Source organism: Panthera pardus, unplaced genomic scaffold (genome assembly GCF_024362965.1).
Source record: "Panthera pardus isolate Hobbes unplaced genomic scaffold, ASM2436296v1 HiC_scaffold_20, whole genome shotgun sequence".
Lineage (NCBI taxonomy): Eukaryota > Metazoa > Chordata > Mammalia > Carnivora > Felidae > Panthera > Panthera pardus.
Window position 1 is genome coordinate 8,169,330 of NW_026526766.1, and position 20,165 is coordinate 8,189,494.

The following is a 20,165-nucleotide window of genomic DNA, read 5'->3' on the forward strand; positions in this document are numbered from 1 at the left end:
TGAACAGAAAATAAGAAATATTGATGTTTCTGGTAAGGCGCAGGGCTACAAACCCAGAGGGCAGAATTAAATATGTATTTTGTAGACCCTTCCTCCAAGTGCCCAGGAACAGAAGAAATGATCCAATTTCAGAAGGCTAGTAATAGTGATGGTGGTGAGGATAGCTAACATTTGGGGATACTTACTATGTGTCAGGCACAGTTTGAAGACCTTTATAGGTGACAGAGGATTGGACACTTAGCTTTTTGAGGTAGGTACCACGTTATCCTATTTTACAGTGCATTTCTGAGGTTGATGTGGAAAGCTAAGGACACAGATGAAATGGTTACGTGGCTGATGCGTGGTGGAGACCTGTTTCAAATACTCAGACTCTGATTTTCGAACCCCGGCTTCTAATTGCTAAAGATAGAAAGAAAAAAAGAGTAACTCCAGAATTTTTAAATTTTTTTTTTAACGTTTATCTATTTTTGAGACAGAGAGAGACAGAGCATGAACGGGGGAGGGGCAGAGAGACAGGGAGACACAGAATCGGAAGCAGGCTCCAGGCTCTGAGCTGTCAGCACAGAGCCCGACGCGGGGCTCGAACTCACGGACCGTGAGATCGTGACCTGAGCCGAAGTCGGATGCCCAACCGACTGAGCCACCCAGGCGCCCCATCTTCAGAATTTTTAGATAGAAAATAAAAATATCTTATTTTCAGCGAGCGTCAAAAAGCTGATGCTCTGATGTAAATTGACACAAGGATTGGTTAATATGATGAGGAATAGATACAAATTCTCCAGTAATTCTGCACCAGTGTATTTTGTTGTACTGAATCGGGGGTCCTTCCGACGTTCCTAGATTATGCACCAAATTTGGGCATATTACAAATTACCCAAAGCAGTAAAGAAGACATGTGCCTTTTAAAGCTGTGTGTATGTGCTTGTTTAAATTTAAAGTCAAAATAATTATGAGACCATTCTCCTAGCTTAAGAAATAGGATAATAAAGGTATAAATTAAAAATACATTAAAATACCTCAAGGACCTTTATAAGTGCTCTAATACAAATAAAATACATGTCAGACTTATTCAGAATGTTCTTGAAAAGATTCCTTTGTCCCTCTTTAAAATCTCTCGCTGTGCGCTGATGTGTTATGTGTTTGTAAGACGCTCAATGGTGCTTTTGCTTTAATGATGCCAACGATGTATGTATGTGTGTGAGATTTAGTAAGAATCGCTCAGATAGGCGGGACCTCATGGAACCAAAACCATCTGGCCTTTTCTTAGATTTGACCTCCCCTTAGTGCCTTTTTCAGTAGTTGTCTTACAGATACCTGGTTGCCAAATGCCCAGTTGGTGCGTAGATTAAGTACCGTAAATTTTCTCAAGTCAGGGTCCAACACCTTGGACACAGACATGCCTCTTGGTCTGTTTAACACGTTTGCCAACCACCTCGTATGTTCTGGGGACTTCTTTAAGAAGATGGTCGGGATAATGGTAACAGGGATTCTAATTAATACCATGTGACTAATCCTGATGTGTGGTCTTTGCTTCCGTCACATCTCGAGGGAAGAAGGGCAGTGGGCGGGCGCCAGTCACACAGTGTGAAGACTGAGCAACCCCCTCACAGGCTTGTGTGGGTGTTGCTGGCTCAGCAGGGTTAAAACAGTCTTACGTACTCAATGCTGCCAATTAACCATCCCCATAGGCATTCTGTTTTCTTTTTCTTTTTTTTTTTTTTACTATATGTAAACAATGTAGATGAATATGACAGATTCCCCCATGAGGTAAAGATATAATATGAGTAAAGATCTAGATCAGAAAATATGGTATAAGACACTTGTGTGAGATCCACAATCTAATACACACACCTCTTGATTTCTTTGCCTACTCTCTCCCTTACCCGATTTATAGGACAATCCTTTGAGCTGTCTTTACTCATCCATTATTCAGCCCAAGCCAATTAAGCATAGTTTTCTAGGTTTGTTCTCCCCATACAACGCTGATGGACTCAGAACGTCTGTTGGCCATAATAGACCCGTAGATCATAGTCATATTAGCGTCTCTGAAATTTCTTGATTCTTGAAAGGAGGAGAAGGAAATTCAAGAAAAAGGAAATGCTGTTTTCTCATGTGTCCCTCCCATGTTATCCCGTGCCTACACTAGAAATCAGATTGGAGGTTAAAAAATAAATAAAAAGGGCTTCTGCATGTTGAGGCTCAGTTGCATTAGCCCCTTAGGTGGTTGCCCTTTTCAAACACCAAGTCCAGAAGTGCCTGTGGGGGCAACACCTCGGGCCCAAATCCACTGAAATCCATAAAAGTCACCCTTACCCTCAATTGCAGCAATTGGTTTTCAATCATCAGTCACAACAGCAACCACAAACCCAATAATAGTTCTCACTATTTATTGAGAGCTCATTACATACTTAATGAAATCAGACTCTTGATCTGTCTACCAATGGCTCTTTCCCAGTAAATGGTACCACGATTCTCCCAGTTGATCATGCTGGACACCTGGGCATCATCTTTTACATGTCTTTCTGTCTGGACCCCTATGTCCACCCTGTTACTAAATCTGTTCTTTCCCAAACCTCCCCTAGTACAGTCAGTATTATCTTATGAAAGGGCCAAGGTGGTTGTGTTATCCCTACTTAAAACCCATCATTGGTATTCTCTTCTGTTAGGTAAGGAACAAAATTCTTTCCTTGGTGCACGAGGTGGTACATGATCTGGCCCTGCCTCTCCGATTAACCTCAACCTCCCTCCTCCTATTCCTTTTGTTGTAATCACAGTGGTCTTTGCTCTGTTCTTATTCACCAAGCTGTTCTCATCATTGGCCCACTGTGTCAATGGTTCTTTCTACCAGGAATCTTCTGCCCAACTCCCCCTTGCTCATGCTAAGTCCTACGTCACGTCTTAAACATCAGTTCCTCAGGGGAGCCCAGTTTCCCCCCCCCCCTCCGACTACCTTAGACACCCCGTTCTCTCTGATCTATACATTTACTTTTCATTCTAGAACCTACACCACACTAATTGCATGGTTCTTTGTATGATGTGTGTAATCAAAGATTTAATTCCCTGGAAAAAAATGAGCACTTTGAGTCCAGAGAACTGAATTCTCCTGATGGTTCTGACATTTATAGTGGTATAATCTTGGACAAATCTTGTTCACCAATGTTGACTCTCAGACTTACCTCTGAAATTAATTTGTTCATCTGTTTAATACATATTTTTTATATAAAAAGCAATTTTTTAATGTTTATTTATTCTAGAGAGAGAAAGAGACAGAGCATGAGCGGGGAGGGGCGGGGGCAGAGAGAGTGGGAGAATCCGAAGCAGGCTCCAGGCTCTGAGCTGTCAGCACAGAGCCCGATGTGGGGCTCAAACCCATGAACTGTGAGATCATGACCTGAGCCAAAGTTGGATGCTTAACTGACTGAGCTGCCCAGGTGCCTCTGTTTAGCAGATATTTCTTACATACCTACTCTAGACCAAATGCTGTAATGATTAGGTTATAATGATGAACAAAAGAGATTTTGACCTCGCATTCAAGAAGCTTACATTTTAGTTTTTGAATTTATATTTACTAAATATTCACATAACTGTAGAGCTACAAAATTAAAGAGAAATAGGAATGCTCGAAGCATGAGGCCTTCATCTAGCCTGGGAGGGCCAGGGAAGGCCCCCCCCTGCCCTTCAGAAATGATGTTTGAAGTGAGATCTAAAGGGCAAAAAGAGTTCATAACTGTGTGAAGCTGGTGAGAATTGGGGGGTAAGGGGTGGAGACCACCGCAGGCACACAGAGACATGCACACAGGTCCTACCTGAAATGGAAGGGAGCATGGCCAAGGGGAAGCTTTCGTGGAAAATCTGAAGGTCAGACACCAGCAAGACCCAATATATACCATCAAATTCAGTCAACAAGAAGTCGAATTGGATCAGGAAAGAAACCCAAAAATTTCAAGTGATGTGCATACTACTTATGTGCCGGGCCCTGTTCTAAGTGCTTTGTGGCTATTAACTTAATTATACCTGTTTAAAAAGTTTTTTTAATGTTTATTTTTGGGGGGGGGGGGGCAGGGGCAGAGAGAGGGGGACACAGAATCCCAAGCAGGCTCCAGGCTCTGAGCTGTCAACGCAGAGCCTGACGCGGGGCTCAAACCCACGAACCATGAGATCATGACCTGAGCCGAAGTCGGACGCTTAACCGACCGAGCCACCCAGGCGCCCCTTATTATACCTGTTTTACAGATGATGACATGAGACACAGAGCCGTCAAGTAGCTCGCCTAAGGTCACCCAACCCCTAAGTGGTGAGATCAGGCTCCAAAACCAAGCAGTCTGGCCCCCAAGTTCTTGCTGTTAATCCACCATGCTCGTCGCCTGCTGCACGAATGGGGGTGGGGCGAGCAAGAACGCTGCAGGATGGGGGACGGGAGCGAGAACAGTTGGGAAGTCAGCGAGAAGAAGCCTGGGAAGTAGTCACAAACTTGGCTGGACCGTCGGTTTTTGCCTTGCGCGCACATTATTTGGCGGACAGCCAGCTAGATCCAGAAGCAAGGGGGAGAGGTTGTCCTTGAAAGCAACTTAGGGACAGTTAATGTATCTTCATTAATGAGAATTCAACAGGTACATTTGAGGATTAACAATTGTTTACATGCTTTGAGCAGGCAGGAGAGACCGATACCCGTTGTACACACAAGCACGGTACACGGGAGTACAAAACTACTGTTATTTGCATCCCCATTAACACTACCATTTCGGTTGCCGTGCAGGCCACCATGCAATGGCGCCCCCAGAGGAAACAGATAGAGCATCACAGCCCAACACGTTTTCTTCTAAATGTCAGTCAGCTGCCACAGTAATGCTGACTAGTAAGTTATTTAAAGCATGTGCAATTTCAGAGCTTCAGGATTATATTTTTTGCCTGGGTGGTAAAAAGGAAACAGAACTTATTTACTGCTAAAATTATATACCTTTTTGAACTTTAATATTATAAATATACCCATAGACTCTCTGGGAGTGGTGCAATTTTAGGAGCAGGAATAAAACAAAATAAGCAAGTTGCAGCTGTTTGCACACCTGTTAAATAAAAAAATTTTTAAACTCAGGGCTTTCTGCGCAGCTCTGAGCGGAAAACTATCCTTTTATTTGAATTTTATGACTATTTGGAATCTATTTGGGAGTTTATGGTATGTGTGCTTTTTTTCCTCAAAATAGACATAGTCCATTAATACATTCTCTGAATCTATAAATTTTGGTTGCTTCATAAAATGATTTTCTGTGGTAAATGTTGTTACCTTTAATTTATTAAACATATTTCAATTCTCTTTGTCGTAATCTCATTATACTTACTTAATATTACATCTAAGCCACCCATATAACCAATTTTTTGAAATAAAAAGTAGAAACCAAAAGATGCTTCACTTATTCAGATATGAATGTCAACATAAAAAAAGATGATACTTTAGTAATATTTTTAGGGGAAAAAATGGAAGATCCCTTAAGAATATACCATCCAAAGAAAAATGTGAATTTATCAAAGTTGATGTACTCAAAGTAGACGAGAAAAAAATCTTCAAAATGTAAAAATTGGAGAAGAGCAATAATAATTCCACAGGCAAGCTTTTAGGATGAAAGTTGGGTGAAAAAGTTCCATTTGGTAGAAGGATAATCGTGATAAATAAGCATGGATTCTTAAGGCAAAATCAATCTAATGAAAGATAAATTTCAGTGACTTTACTCCAGTGCAACTAGGGAATACACAGAAAACGTACCTGTGGAATAATAGATGTGCTCTAGAATATTTTAAAATGAATGAATTGCACCACAAGTTACAATCATTTGCAGCAAAAAGCTGTCTTGGAACGGCAGGAGCTTAAAAAATGTAATGAATACTTGTCGAAAGTGATATCACTTATTCTTTATAATAAAGTTTATTCGTACGTACTAATTTTTTCTAATTAATTAATATAGGAACTGCCTCGTGATAATCACTGTGCTAAATGTTTTACATTCTTATTTAATATTCTCCAGAACCTTGCAAAAGATGGGAAAACAGGTTGAAAGTTTCCCCAAAGCAGGGCCAGCGTGCGGCAGAAAGCAGGACCGTATCATTCCAAATCGCCACACGTGGGCTCCGTGCCGTTCACGTGAGATTGTAGTATCTCACCGTACAATTTTTTTGCAGACGGATTCAAACTTACTTCCGTCTGTGCTGTTCAGCTCCCCCAAAGACGCACACATTCACCGCCACACACGCACCAGATGCCTAGTGTGGAAGCTTTCATTGTTTTGTCCCAGGGTTTCTTCTCTGCATTCCAGGATGCACCCTGATGGTCCCACCACCCTTTCCCTCCCTACTGTTTGTTCGTAGATGTCTAGAATATGCAAACTCACTGGAATATTAGCCTAAGCAAATTGTAACTGGGAAGCTTAGTCTGCTGGAAAACAGTAGCAACGATAAATTACACCCTTCAGCTCCTCTGCGCCCACCCACAGACCGGACCTAAGTCAAAATCATCATTTTGGAATTTGGAGTTTGCTTTTACTGTAAATGTGCTCCTTTACATGAGCACGATTCTGACAGCTTGACAATAAATCATCAAAGTGACCTCCCAGAGCAGAGGCACGGGAGGCTTTTCTTCTACACCTTCCTAAGAATTCGCTTTGTAGAAGCTCTCCCATTCTTCCTCCTCTTTCCTGGTTTGTCGTTCTGTTCCTTCCTTTCTCTGAGTGTGCGAAAAGCACCTGTTGACTCAGCCGCCCAGGGCCACAGCCCTTTCCTTTGGGACTCCTGCTCATTAGCAACCTGGACTTGATTTCCTTCCTGCTTGCTCTGGGCTGTAACCCCTTTTCTTAGGCTCTTCGAAGAATGGACTTTCGCTTATAACTGTGGTCGAAACACAATCTTCCAATAGGTGCTCAAAAGACATTCAACAAAGGAGGTATAGGGGCTCTTGGATGGTGCAGTCAGTTGAGCGTCTGACTCTTGGTTTAGGCTCAAGTCATGATCTCATGGTTTGTGAGATAGAGCCCGGAAAGTGCTTGGGATTCCCTCCCCACTGCTCTCTCTGCCCGTCCCCTGCCCTCACTCTCTCTGTCTCTCGAAATAAATAAACATTAAAAAAAAAAAAAAAAGGAAGTACAAAAGAATGATGGAAAGACAGATTGCCAATGTGTAGGACTTCTCACTCGATTTCATGATTTACCTACTGGATTCTTTTATCAGGAGAAAAAAACTTCTAGACCAAGAAGTGCTCCTTCTCCCTAAGATGTGTCTGTCAACATTTCAGAGACCCTCTGTACCAAGCCGGGCATTCATAAGTGCTCTCAACTAGAGATTAGTTCCCTTAAAGCGTTCAAAAGTGGGAAAAGAAGATAAAATAGTTCAAGAATTCTTCATGTACTTCAAGAACTAAAATGGTCATTGGACACATCAGGAAAGAAATCTCGGCACCCTGTTCTCTTCAGCAAAGTCCACCCCTGGGCTATTTTGCTTAGGAAAGAGTGAGCCTGGGATCCCCAACCGACCGACCGCAGAGCCAGCAAGGCGTGGGAGATCCTGCGGCACAGATTAGGCATGACAGCTCCCTCTGCTGGCCACTGCAACACTCTGTTATCCCCTGCCCTGTCCAGGTGGCTCTGGCCTTGCCATTGTCTTTCTGGTAGTTTTGCTCACAAACAGGTGACGAGGGTGCTTACTGGTCCTTCGATAAAGAAACGGATCTCGTTTGAGATCACAAGTGCCTCAATTCACAGGAGTCGTTTTTGACTTTTCACCATCACTGTATAAAATACACTTTCGTAAATACGATTTTCTCCAAGTGTGTAGGCCAGATGTTTTGATACTTAGAAGCACTTCAAACCTGACTCAGGCTACTTGGCACAAAGAGGACATGTTTGCATGCCCCAGCCAGCCTCCACTGTCTGTCCGGTTAATAATTTCTGCAAAAGTGGGCATCTGGGTAGCTTAGTCACTTAAGCGTCCGACTTTGGCTCGGGTCATGGTCTTGCGATTTGTGAGTTCGAGCCCCATGTCGGGCTCTGTGCTGACAGCTCAGAACCTGAAGCCTGCTTCCTTTTCTGTGTCTGCCTCTCTCTGCCCTTCCCCCTCCCTCTCCCTCCCTCCCTCCCTACTTCTGTCTCTCTCATTCTCTCTCAAAAATAAACATCAAAGAAAAAAATTAAAATAATTTCTGCAAAAGAGGGGTGGTAGAATTAAAATTAAGAAATATCTCCCCTCAGGTAATAAACTGATGCCAAGGTTTCCTCTTAGACGATGAAGGTAGCCTCACATGAAGCCTGTCTTAAGTTAGGTTCTTTCTTTGGAACCCATGGTTTTATTTCCATAAAGCATATGCTTCTCAGCTCAGCCCCTAACATTTGCGGAGCCTAAGGTACCCTATGTCTTAACATTTCAAAAGTTATGAGTCGAACTCTAAGTAAAATCTATTCCGTCCAGCTGGGTTGATAAATATGCCCTGATAACAACTTAGAAGGCTATGTTTAAATGTAAGATTCTCAGGCTCCCCGTGGATCCATGCCAGAAGATAATGACATAGACCTAGGCAGCCCCTGACCCAGCGTCCAGCCCCAGACCACTTCTCTTAGGCATCACTCCCGATCCCGTGCTGTGAATACCTCTGAACAACTCACGCCAACGTTCAGGTTGTGTCCAGCCTTGGCAAACCTCTGCCCCTCGTTGGCTCTCCCTTTTTTCTTCTGAAGAGTGCACTTGGAGAAGAAATCTGCACGAAGGGAACTCAAGGCCTTTACATAGGGAGTTCCAAGGTCTTAGATAACACAAGTATGGTCTGAGGGGTGGGAGGGACAGACAGCCACCAAGAGGACACCTCTACTTGGCCCAATGATTTCCCTACACCGTGGAGAGGGCCACTGCCACAGGAAAGCCAAGGCGGGGCTCTTTATAACATGGGTCTCAGGACAGAGGCCCTTCTTGGTTTGGCCTAACGATCCTTATCGTTCAGTGTTCCTGTTGTTGAAAATAGTTCCTGTTGTTTCTTCAAAAGGCACTAAGGCTTCTATTCTTCCTTCACGAATGCTTCTTAGAGATTTGGAAACAGGGTAAAGGTACATGTGTCACTGGGTTCCCAGGGGGTGGAGGGGAACAAAAAATGACTGAACGGTTAGACCCGGGATGAAAATATGCTACCTGTGTACAGGGCGACCCATAGCACGTGTTGCCAGTATAGCTGGCTAGTCCGAAGGAGCAGGACCAACAGCAATTGTAGGGCCCCTTTGGCTTCGGTTTGAAGCAAACTGGCAGAAATCTCGGCCATTGACAACACCATTTGGAAATACATTGGAAAAGACACTCACAGAAAGAAAAGTCACCAAAGGAACATGGGATTTTACCAAATGTAGCATAAGCATTCCTTGCACATTTTATAAAATTGGAAATCACTGTAAAATCAGAGGCTATTTTCCTCCATTGTGAAACCCTGTGCCGATGCTAAATGTAAAATGCTTTGATTGATTTGGTTCTCATTTGGAAGACATTTCAAGAAAATAATAATGCTCCCAAATCCCCCCAAAATCCCAAAATCTTAATCGTAAGATTAAAATCCCAAGACCTCTCTCGCCACCACCCATTATGTCCAGAATAGTTGCCACTAGCTAATCCTTTTGTGATAAGTTCTATGAACTTCAGGCAGCAGAACTAAAATCCGAGATTGCCCAGCTCCATTGGAGCTGTAAAGTTAACAACTTGATAAAGTTGTAAAAACTCAACTTGTACAGTTCAGAACTTCACAAAGTTCGAGTTAAGTGTGGAATGTTGAAAGATTAGAGTTGGGTCAGGAAGTTCCAAACCTGCCTGTGAACTATCTTGTTGCTTCTATAGGGAAGGAAAGCTTTAAAGCTCTCAATTCCTTTGTTGACTTCTCAGAAGACCAGAGAGAGAGAGAGAGAGAGAGAGAGAGAGAGAGAGAGAGAGAGTCAACTGGTTGGGCCAGGATTTACATGCTGATATTCATCTGAGTTCATCAGCAATTTCTCATGATGTGATCATCTCCATTCTGCCAAACATAAACACACACACACACACACACACACACACACATACACACACACACACACATCCCATCCATGTTTAGGACACCCTTCTCATGGTATTTGCTTGAATCATTAAAGCCTTGGTCAGCACATAAGCCATCTTCAACTGCAGCCCTTGATTGAGTTCATAGTGTCAGACTCTCAAGTCAAGGTCTAAGGACACTTCCCTTCTCAGGCAACACATCTTGTGGTCCCACTCAGCTACCGCCATTTTATTTGAAGTCACCATCTTTATAGCCTTACGATTGCATGGAATTCTGAGAGTTTGTCGCTAGTATTGGAAAGTTGAGTTTTGAAGACAGTAGACCCTGTCTGTTTCACAAAAAGGAAATCTAAGGATCAAAGAGTAACATGTCTGGAATCCCATAGCTGATAGGGGTAGACTTGTGATTCAAAGCCGGGTCAGGCTGGCTCTAGACCCCATGTTGTTCTTCTCTACCCATGCTGCTGCCTGTTTTCCATTTAATGCCTTTGCAACCTGGGCAAGATATATCCTTGCTTTAGTCCTAGTTTTCTCATCAACAAAATAAGCATGAGGAATTTCTTCCCAAGCCTGTTGTGAGGGTAAAATTAATTACCAGTTAGGCACAGGTAAGTAGGGGTAGGTAGATGGATGGAGTGGATGGTCGGGGGGCAGATTGGCACATATTAGGTACCTAATTTTTTTTCTAGTTCCATTTCCTTTCCATAAGCATGGATAGATAGATAGATAGATAGATCGTTGATAGATACATACATACATACATGCATACATACACACACATAGATCTGAAGCTATGTGTATTACTCAGAGAGGACTGTATTTTGATTGTCTTCGACTCCAGGGCAGATTTTTCAGTATTGATTCTATGCTGATCATGTACACCATTAGACCTTCATGTTTTCAACCATATAAAGATGAGCTTAGAAGTTGAAATTCATGAAACATCATATAAAGGCATGTGGAGGCTTTAATAAAATTATGTTGCAAGGGGAAAAATAGCCTGTAGACAAATTGAATGTTGAGACAAATGATTCGTGGAATTATGAAGACTCCAACAGCATTCTTTGGGTTGGAGCCAAAGTGGTAATCAGAGGCAAAGTAATTCAATGCTCTGGAAAACAGAGCCAACCAAATAGAATGTAGAAATAAGTCATTTAGAAAAAAAAAATGGCAATATTAGGGAAGATGTATAATCATAATTAGACAATCATAGCTAGAGTTGTATCAAATTTGAACTAGTAGGAATGAATGAAAGGTCTTGTGAAATGGGGAGAAAGTGTTATATATACAGTTACTATCTCTGTGTAATTTATTCAAGTTAAAGGGTAAAAGGAAGTTCCAAAGAGACATCTTATTCCAACTAGGAGATAGAAACCACTTCAGAGAATTTTACAGTTCTCTATTCTTAGTGCCTATGACAGCTTAAAGATCTTCTTTCCTAGAGCAAGCAGTTCATTGGCAGAAACTGGAAAAATGTACAGTTACACACACGCGTACGTAATTTCTTCCCTACACGCGTGTATCAAAGGTCACCGCTGTGGCAGAACTGGGGAGCGGGATGAGATCGAAGCATCACTTTATCTGAATAGATTTTGTGATTCTATGTAGCGACTGACCCTGTGAGTAGCTGAGGCCCTCATATGAGCTGTCTTTTCTAGTGAAAACTTTCAACTCTTTGGCGTATCAGCTGCTAATGACCTTGGCCCCCAGGTCAGCAGGCATGCCCAGGGTCACGTGGTCAAGTTCACTGCGGATTCTGCTGCATATGCTCCCTGTGGTCACTTCCTTCAGCAGCTAAGCACCTGCCAGCACGCTGGCATCTGGCTGCTGGTCTGTATGGCGTAGATCCCTGCAGAACCATCAGGTTGTGCCGATACACGGGGGCTCTCTGGGGTCCTGGTAAACTTTTTGCATGCACGTATGATTTCAGCCAGCGTGCTGTAAAAAATTTCAGACGGATAGGAAGCTGTATATAAAATTCAAAGTCTGTCAATGAAAACTGAAGCACATGCGCCCCCCCCCCGCCCCCAGTGACAAATCTGTCTTAGAAGACGAATTCGTGGCCACGTACTATCCCACCTCACCCCCAGTGAAGACTACAGAAGACAGAACTGAGGAAAAATATCAGTGTGTTCTGAACGGCTTAACCCGGAGGCTGTGCTTCCCCTAATAATAGGGGGCGGGGGGGGGGGGGGGGAAGTAAAGTTAAATGGTTTCTATTCAGGCAGATGTGGCAGGTTTTACAAAATATCTTAGATATGAATGGCAGGCAGTATCAGGGGCGCCCAAAGATGTCTGCATCCCAATCCCTGGGACCTGTGAATGTGTAGGTACAGACGCAATTAAGGTTACTAATTAATTGACGTTAAAATGAGATTATCATGGATTATCTGGGTGGGCCCAGTGTGATCACAAAGGGTCCTTAAAAGTGGAAGGCAGGGCGGGGGGCGCCTGGGTGGTTCAGTCGGTTAAGTGTCCGACTTGTGATTTCAGCTCAGGTCATGATCTCACCGTTCGTGAGTTCGAGCCCTGTCAGTCTCCATGCTGACAGCACAGAGCCTGCTTGGGATTCTGTCTCCCTCTCTCTCTGCCCCTCCCCTACCCCCCCCCCCAAAGAAATAAACTGTGGCTGGCTCTCAGAATGGAAGGGGGGCATACCACATGCCACGGGTTGTAAGCAGCCTCAGGAAGCCGGAAAAGGGGGGAAAAAAACCTAAAACACCTCTCCCTTAGAATCTGCAGAAATAAATACAATGCAGCCAACAGCTTGATTTCAGCTCAGGGAGACCCATTTTGGCATTCTGACCTCCCGCGTTAGAAAATAATAAACCTGTGCTGTTTTAGCCACTGAGTTTGTGGCATTTTGTGACAGCAGCCATAGGAAATTACTACCGTAGAAAGCTATATTCTGAGTGAAATCAGTCATGACTTAGGGGTTCTAGGCCCTTCCTTCAGTATATTATTTATTCTTACTTCCTCCTCTCCTCAACATATGTACGTCATTTCTCCGTTGATGACTCCACCCTGGAAATCGTCCTCACCGGGAACTAGTCTCCATTGGCTTTCACCAGTGGAGAACGTGACGTTGTCAGACTATCTCCTCACACCTTCACCTACTGTCCAAATTGGGACAAGCTTCCCGTTAGGGAGACTCCCCCCACCCCATCTGAACTACTAACACGTGTCACCTTTGCCCACATCCCTTTCCTTGCGACCCTTCCCCTGTAATATTTTCTCATGTCCCAGACATATTCCCTTTTCCCCCACTAATTCCCACAATTAAACACCACCTTGGTCCATCTCTGTTTCTCCGTGCAAGCCTCCAGAGAAAAAAGAGGAAAATTAGTCCTTTGACAGACTTCCATCCTTAAAAGTCGACCTCAGTGTCTTTCCTTGTGACCTGTTGATGCCCATGTGCCTGAGCTGTGCTAGCTCTTCCTGGTTCCATATCCTTCCCTGTGACCAACGTCTTCACACCTTCCTTAAAGATAAAACCTTCCATTCCTTCACTGTTTGTAACCTGGGGACCTTAAGTGGTTTGCGGGCTCTTCTTCCGGCCAGGGCTCAGGCCATCATCCATTTTGGTAACTAGCGCTTTACTGGAACACAGTCCCACCCTTTCACGTACCTATTGTCTGTGGCTGTGTTTGCCCTAGAGTGGCAGAGTTGAGTAGTTGCGACAGAGCCACAAAGCCTGAGGTACTTCCTGTCTGACCTTCCACTGAAAAAAAAAGTTTGCCAACCGTTGTTCTAGATCCTATATTTTCATAATCCGATGCCACCCAGAAAATCAGTTAGGCTCTTTTGGGCGTAGTAGCTTAGTTAACAGGGTGGTTTTAGACGTGGACAGCTGATATAGACGTGGACAGCTGATATCTCAATGAGCGAATAGAACATGTTTGTGTGAGATTGTGTCTGTCTACCTGTAAGTCTGGACATACTGATGGATTTTCTAGGAAGACGAGGGTTCCTAGAGGGGATGCTTACCTGCCTGCCCAAGAGGATGTGGTTATGATGACTCCCTAATCCTCTCTCCCCAGGATGGGGGGGAAACTCTTCCAGCAGGGAACGTGTTCCCAACGGGTGAAGTCCTCATCTCAAAGCTTTCCTTCTGTCCTTGACTCCTGTCCCCCGTCTCTGCTTTGTGGCCCTGCCAGGGCTCCTGCCTGTTGGCCGTCTGCACCCTGACCTCCACCGCCTTGCTTCAGTTTCCAAGTGTTAGCACACACGCCTTACCCCCCTCCCTCTGGAAAGTTGCCAGCTGCTGGATCTAACGGGTAGTGGGCTCTTCGGGGCCCGTGTGGGCTGCGTCTCCCGAGCTGTGCCCGGTTCCGGTCATGGTGCCCGTGTCCCAGGACAGGCGGCAGACCCGCTGGTCCCGTGATGAACCACTCTTCAGCCGATGGGCCGCAAGTCAGGGTCGCACCCGGGCCCTCCCTCAAGGTCCTGCCTGTGTGTCGCCCACCTTATGCTTCCCAGCCATTACCAGCCTCCTCATGAAGTTGTGGTCTCGCCCTCCCACCAGAGTGGTCAGTCGGCTCTTGTCCAGGAGGGTGTCTGTCATTAGGACCCTTGTCAGGACCCGGAGGAGGTGGTTTCTGGGATAGGAGGCTTTTCTTCCTGAAACACCAGATATCAGTCCTGTGTGTTCTATTTGGTTTCTCCTTCCCTATTTGTCACTCTGCTGGCAGGATTTTTTTCCTGTGTACATCAAAGGCCAGATGCTTGCTAACCCCAGAGTTCATTTTAAACCCCTTAATTTATATTCCTTCCAACATGTATGGATCATACACACTCTCTCTCTTTTTTCTCTCTCTCTCTCTCCCCCTTTTTCTCCCCCTCCTCCCCCTTTACCCTCTCCCGTTATGTCTCAGATTCCTAAAGTGAGGGCTGGAATATGTGGTCTCCTATCCCCCACCACCACGTTTCCCTACAAACATTCCACAAATCAGTTTCCTTGTTTTTAATAGCGGTAAGATTCAACCTAAGCTCTCTACTGTGCCAAATTCGTCAGTTTTCTCTGAGGCCGCACTGAAGAAGCAAATTCATTTATTTGGTATGTAGTCCACCTTTGATATCTATCAGGTGCCGAGGTAGATCCTGGGGACCCATTGATGCAGAGGACAAACAACAAGGCCCCTGCCCTCACGGCCCCGGCACTCGGGTTGGGAAGTCAGATGTTAGAAGAGGGAGAAATGTAAGTGTTGGATGTTGTAGATGCTTGGGAGGAAAGCGATTCAACCCGACAGGGAAGGAGACGCTCAGATAGACCTGTCAGGAAAAGCCTCTCTGAGGAAACCATCTTGAGGAAGTGATATGGAGGTCATGATATTTGAAAGAAAGCCTATCATACACGGAGCCGTGAAAGTACTTTATAAGCTCTGAGATGTCACCTTGCCAGGCAGTGGCCCCTCCAGTGCCCTGTGCAGCAAGGGAACTTGGCAAGCTCCGTATTTTCCCCAATTGCTGGAGCTAAACCTCGATGGTAACCTCCGTACTTTTCTGGCGAACCTCCATTTTGTTCATCCAGATCCTTTCGTGTCTTCCTTCTCTTCTGTTTCTGGTTTGTGCCGGTCTAGTCTCGGCGCCTGTCATCTGTCCCCCATCTGTGACACTGTCTTCCTTAAGCCGACTCCCAGTCTTCTCTGCCATCATCGTTCATGTTCTGCCGTCCAGCCGCCCTGACCCTGCGGCCCACCCCCAACCCCCCACCGCTGACTTCCCTTTCTGAGATGCCCATGCTTCTAAAACCATCTCAGCTGTCCTAGGCTGCTTCCTTTCGTTGACTAAACCACCTGCCCTTCCTGATATAAACAGCTTCTGACCCTCACCTCCAGAAAGAGGGGATAGACTGGAACTGGCTGGCACAGTGCTTAGCACGTAGGAAGCTTCCAGGAAATGTTCGTTGACTAACGCGGTGAATGCACCGATGCCGGAAATCGCGGCCTGTCTCGTGGTTTTTTCCTTAATCGCGTGTGAATTCTTTCCTCACATGGGAAATGCATGTTAAAAAGCTTCCCCTTCTTCTGTATCGGGTACCAAAATCCTACCTCTCCTGACAAGATTTTTATTTTGAACCCACTCTCCGTTTGCCATCACGTGCAACTTTGTTACTGATCCCAGAGACACGAGAGGCGCCAACGGTGTCCCTGAGATTACTTGTACCGTGTTCAGCACCCTGCAGGGGCACAAGTCCAGAGTATTTAGTTGGCACATGTTTATTTACGAAGGACCACAGCAGTCGTGGAAATACTGGTTGCGGTGGTGATTTTTAGCATCCTGAATAACCGAATGCATTCACTCGGGTTAAGCAGAAACTTTCAGAGGGAAACCTTTACATGAAGGAAGTTGCTGTGCTTCCAGCTAAACAGCAACTTAAAAGCAGTTTCCTTGGAAGAAAAATTCCAGATGCGTCCAGAGTTTGGTGTCAGCCCACTTTGTGTGATACTGTTAATTACTAATGGCAATAATAATTTAGTGTCAGGCAGCCTTTGAGATTTTTTGGAAAACAAATGGAATATTCACATTTCATTCGTTTGTTTACTTATTTATTTTTAAATATAGTTTATTGTCAAGTTAGCTAACATACAGAGCACGCTGTGCGCTCTGGGCTTCGGGAGTAAATTCCCATGATTCATCGCGTACGTACAACACCCAGGGCTCACCCTACCAAGTGCCCTCCTCAGTGCCCATCACTCATTTTCCCCTCTTCTCCTGCCCTCAGTTTATCCTCTGTATTTAAGAGTTTTCTGGGGCGCCTGGGTGGCTCAGTCGGTTGGGTGTCCGACTTCGGCCCGGGTCACGATCTCGTGGTTCGTGGGGTTCGAGCCCCACATCAGGCTCTGGACTGACAGCTCGGAGCCTGGAGCCTGCTTCACATTCTGTGTCTCCCTCTCGCTCTCTGCCCCTCCCCCACTTGTGCTCTGTCTCTCTCTCTCAAAAATAAATAAACATAAAAAAATTTTTAAGAGTTTCTTACGGTTTGCCTCCTTCTCTGTTTGAAACTATTTTTCCCCCCTTCCGTTCCCCCTTGGTCTTCTGTTAAGTTTCTCAAGTTCCACATATGAGTGGAAACATATGATATCTGTCTTTTTCTGCCTGATTTATTTCACTTAGCATAATACCCTCCAGTTCCATCCACGTTGCTACAAAATGGCCAGATTTCATTCTTTCTCGTTGCCAGGTAGTATTCCATTGTGTATATGAACCACATCTTCTTTATCAATTATCAGTTGATGGACATTTGGGCTCTTTCCACAATTTGGCTATTGTTGCATGTGCCCCTAGGAATATTCACATTTTAGAGGTTATAGAGGTATGTTTAAGACTCATACCTGCAACATATTTCCAGAATTGGATCTTAAGTGTCATTAAGCATTCATTTAAAAGATGTATAAACCTTACTGTGTTGCATCAGTTAGAAATAACTTATAAAGGATCCTTCAGCTTCGGGCATTCTGTTTTTAGTTCTAAAATATTTAAAATAACACCAAAAATAGATGAAGAGGCCCATTGATTTTGTTTTTGTTGCTTAGATTCTTTAATTCAAGACATTTTACATAATCTAGACTGTGATTTTTATTTAGACTACCAAGTGATCAGGAACAACTCCCAAACCACAGTTCGGTATTGATCATTTTATATCTGTCGCCCAACGGGATGTAACCATAAAGTAATGGGACGCTTTTCCCAAAGACAGATTCTCGGAGTTATGGATCCAGGAGGCCCTTGTCCCCTTCAAAGCAGTCACCTAGAAGGCTACACGTTTGTGCCAATAATGCTGCCGTAGCTCCACATGCTGTGGAATGCCTCTTTTTAAAACCGTCCCTGAACTGCTAAGGAATAACAGTAACAGGACATATTATTTTGAATATCCTGAATTGTGACAGAGGTGAATTTGCTTTTTAGTGAGTAGTCAGAAATCATCCCAGGACCTCTGGCAATCACTACAATTTGGAGCGTTATCTGCAGTCACAATTGGATGTAAAATCACAAGATGGGGCTTTCTTGAACGATGCATAAACTAACTCTAGAACTCGATCGTGAAAGGAATTCCAGAGCCTTGGACCTCGGAATAAATGTAAACGCTCCCACGATAGCTACTATGAAGAATAATACATGTGTAGGTTAAGGGGGAAAAATGTGTGTGTATGTTTGCAAAATAAGGTCAGTTATATTACTTTCGTTAAGCTTTCGAACCAAGACAGAAAATAAAATCTCAGCTGAAGGTTTTTAATGGTGCCATATTGTTTTAAGGTCTTTCTTGTTGCATTGGTAACAAACACATCCTCTCTTTCTAAAGATGGGGCCCTGCTATCAAACATCAAGTTACAAGAGAAGTCTCTGAGATTTTTTTAAAAAATGAACACTTTACACTTTGGGGTTCCCACTATGCTTTTTATTTCTATTAATGAAAGCTTTAAAGAAAGAGTTCAGCCAAGCAGCTGGACCAAGTTTCTGTCATGTCGCCTCCCCGGGGAACTTTTGGACTGCCCATGGGGGTGGAGCTGATCTGCCCTCCGTCACCAAATTTCCAAATTTATCCCACCACATCCGTCATCTGCAGGCCAGCCAGGCCCCTATTTCTTCACTGCTAAGCTGAAATAATAATGAAAAGTAAAACGAAGCACAGAAGGCAGAGAGAAATTGTCATCCTTTGCAAAGAGGCCAAGGCAGACAGCTAAATTGTGACACAGTTGAAAACTGTTCAAATTCGACAAGTTTGATTGGAAAATTAGGTGACCTGTGTAGTTAGAGATCAAAATGGTCACTGGTTTACAGTTTTAAAAAGTCCTACCGTGGCGTTTTTGCCTCAGAGTGATAGAAGGTTATTTTATTCTACCCGTTAATAACTGTTGCCCACATGACTATTGTTTGCAGTTTGGTGATTTAAATGCTGTATCTCCTGGAAATCTGGATAAAGGTAAGAAGTGAAAATAATGTCAAGGACTTTTTTTGACTGGGAAATTCTCAGAGAAAAATGTGGTGTGTGTGGAAACGACACATAACCCTAGATGAATATGACGGCCATGTCTTTTGGAATCTGCGGTCTTTCTCCATTTCTATACCTTCTTTATGTCGGGGATATTAAGTGCCGGAATTGAATGTAAATGCAGTCACAAACTCTTCTTGACTTTGGCCTGCCGTTCAGCACAGGTAGCGAGAAATTATTTCTGACCGTTGCCAGAGTCCTGGAGAAACGTGATAAAATTTTATTCAAGGGCCCACTCAGCAGGAGAAAAGATTTCTCAGCCCGCCCCTTCTCACCAGTTCATACCTTTCACTGGAAAAAACAAGTCAGAGACAGCAGTCATGTTTACGGTAAAAAGCGAGATCAGTAGTGGGGCAGAGGAAAGGGTTCAGATGCGTAGTCTTTAGATTTTAAAAACCACCTTCGCTACTCAACCGAGACAACATTGCAACTCAGCTATGTATTCCTGAAGAAACTTGGGACCTTCCAAACCGCACAGAAAAAAGGAATAGGGCTCAGGGAAAATGAGGTTGGGATAGTTAGAGCCCATGCAAGCAAAAGCCATCCTAATAAAAATACCAGCTCAGGGGCGCCAGGAGGGCTCAGTTGGTTAAGCGGCTGACTCTTGATCTCGGCTCCGGTCATGATCTCACGGTTGGTGGGTTCGAGCCCCGCACCCGGCTCTGTGCTGATGGCGCGGAGCCTGCTTGGGATTCTGCCTCTCCTTCTCTCTACCCCTCCCCTGCTTGTACACGCACTTGCCCTCTCTCAAAAATATACTAGCTCAGTTAAAAAAAAAAACAAAACAAAACTCTAAAATGTTTACTAAATAAACACAGCAGAAAATACAGTCCTTTCTTCAATAAAACAAAAACAAAAAGTGAAGGTATCCTGAGGTTTCCAGGAACTGAGTTCTGGAGGCAAGGACAAAATGCACAGGCAGGGGGATACTGAACAATAGCCCTTCCAGGACAGAGCCAGAGCTGGTGGGGAAACTGAGGCAAGAGGCAGGGCTCGGGGAATCCGTACGCGAAGGACAGCACTATTCTCTGGAGCGTTCTGCACCAGGGTCTTTGTGGGTCTGGGCTTCCTCCGCCCAGGCGGGAGTTGAAACCCGTGTCCGACCTGAGGCAACCCTGAGGATGCCCCGAGC

General features: G+C 44.4%; 1 protein-coding gene across 11 annotated transcripts in view; it reads left to right on the forward strand.

Annotated features, from left to right (window-relative positions):
• Nucleotides 1–20,165, forward strand: part of RFX3 (regulatory factor X3) — a 291,634-nt gene that overhangs the window by 262,480 nt on the left and 8,989 nt on the right. For all 11 annotated transcript variants that reach the window (XM_053907756.1, XM_053907766.1, XM_053907764.1 and 8 more), the window contains one exon: nt 18,922–18,964. In XM_053907756.1, coding sequence (XP_053763731.1) covers nt 18,922–18,964 — 43 coding nt within the window. The remainder of the gene's footprint in view (nt 1–18,921; nt 18,965–20,165) is intronic.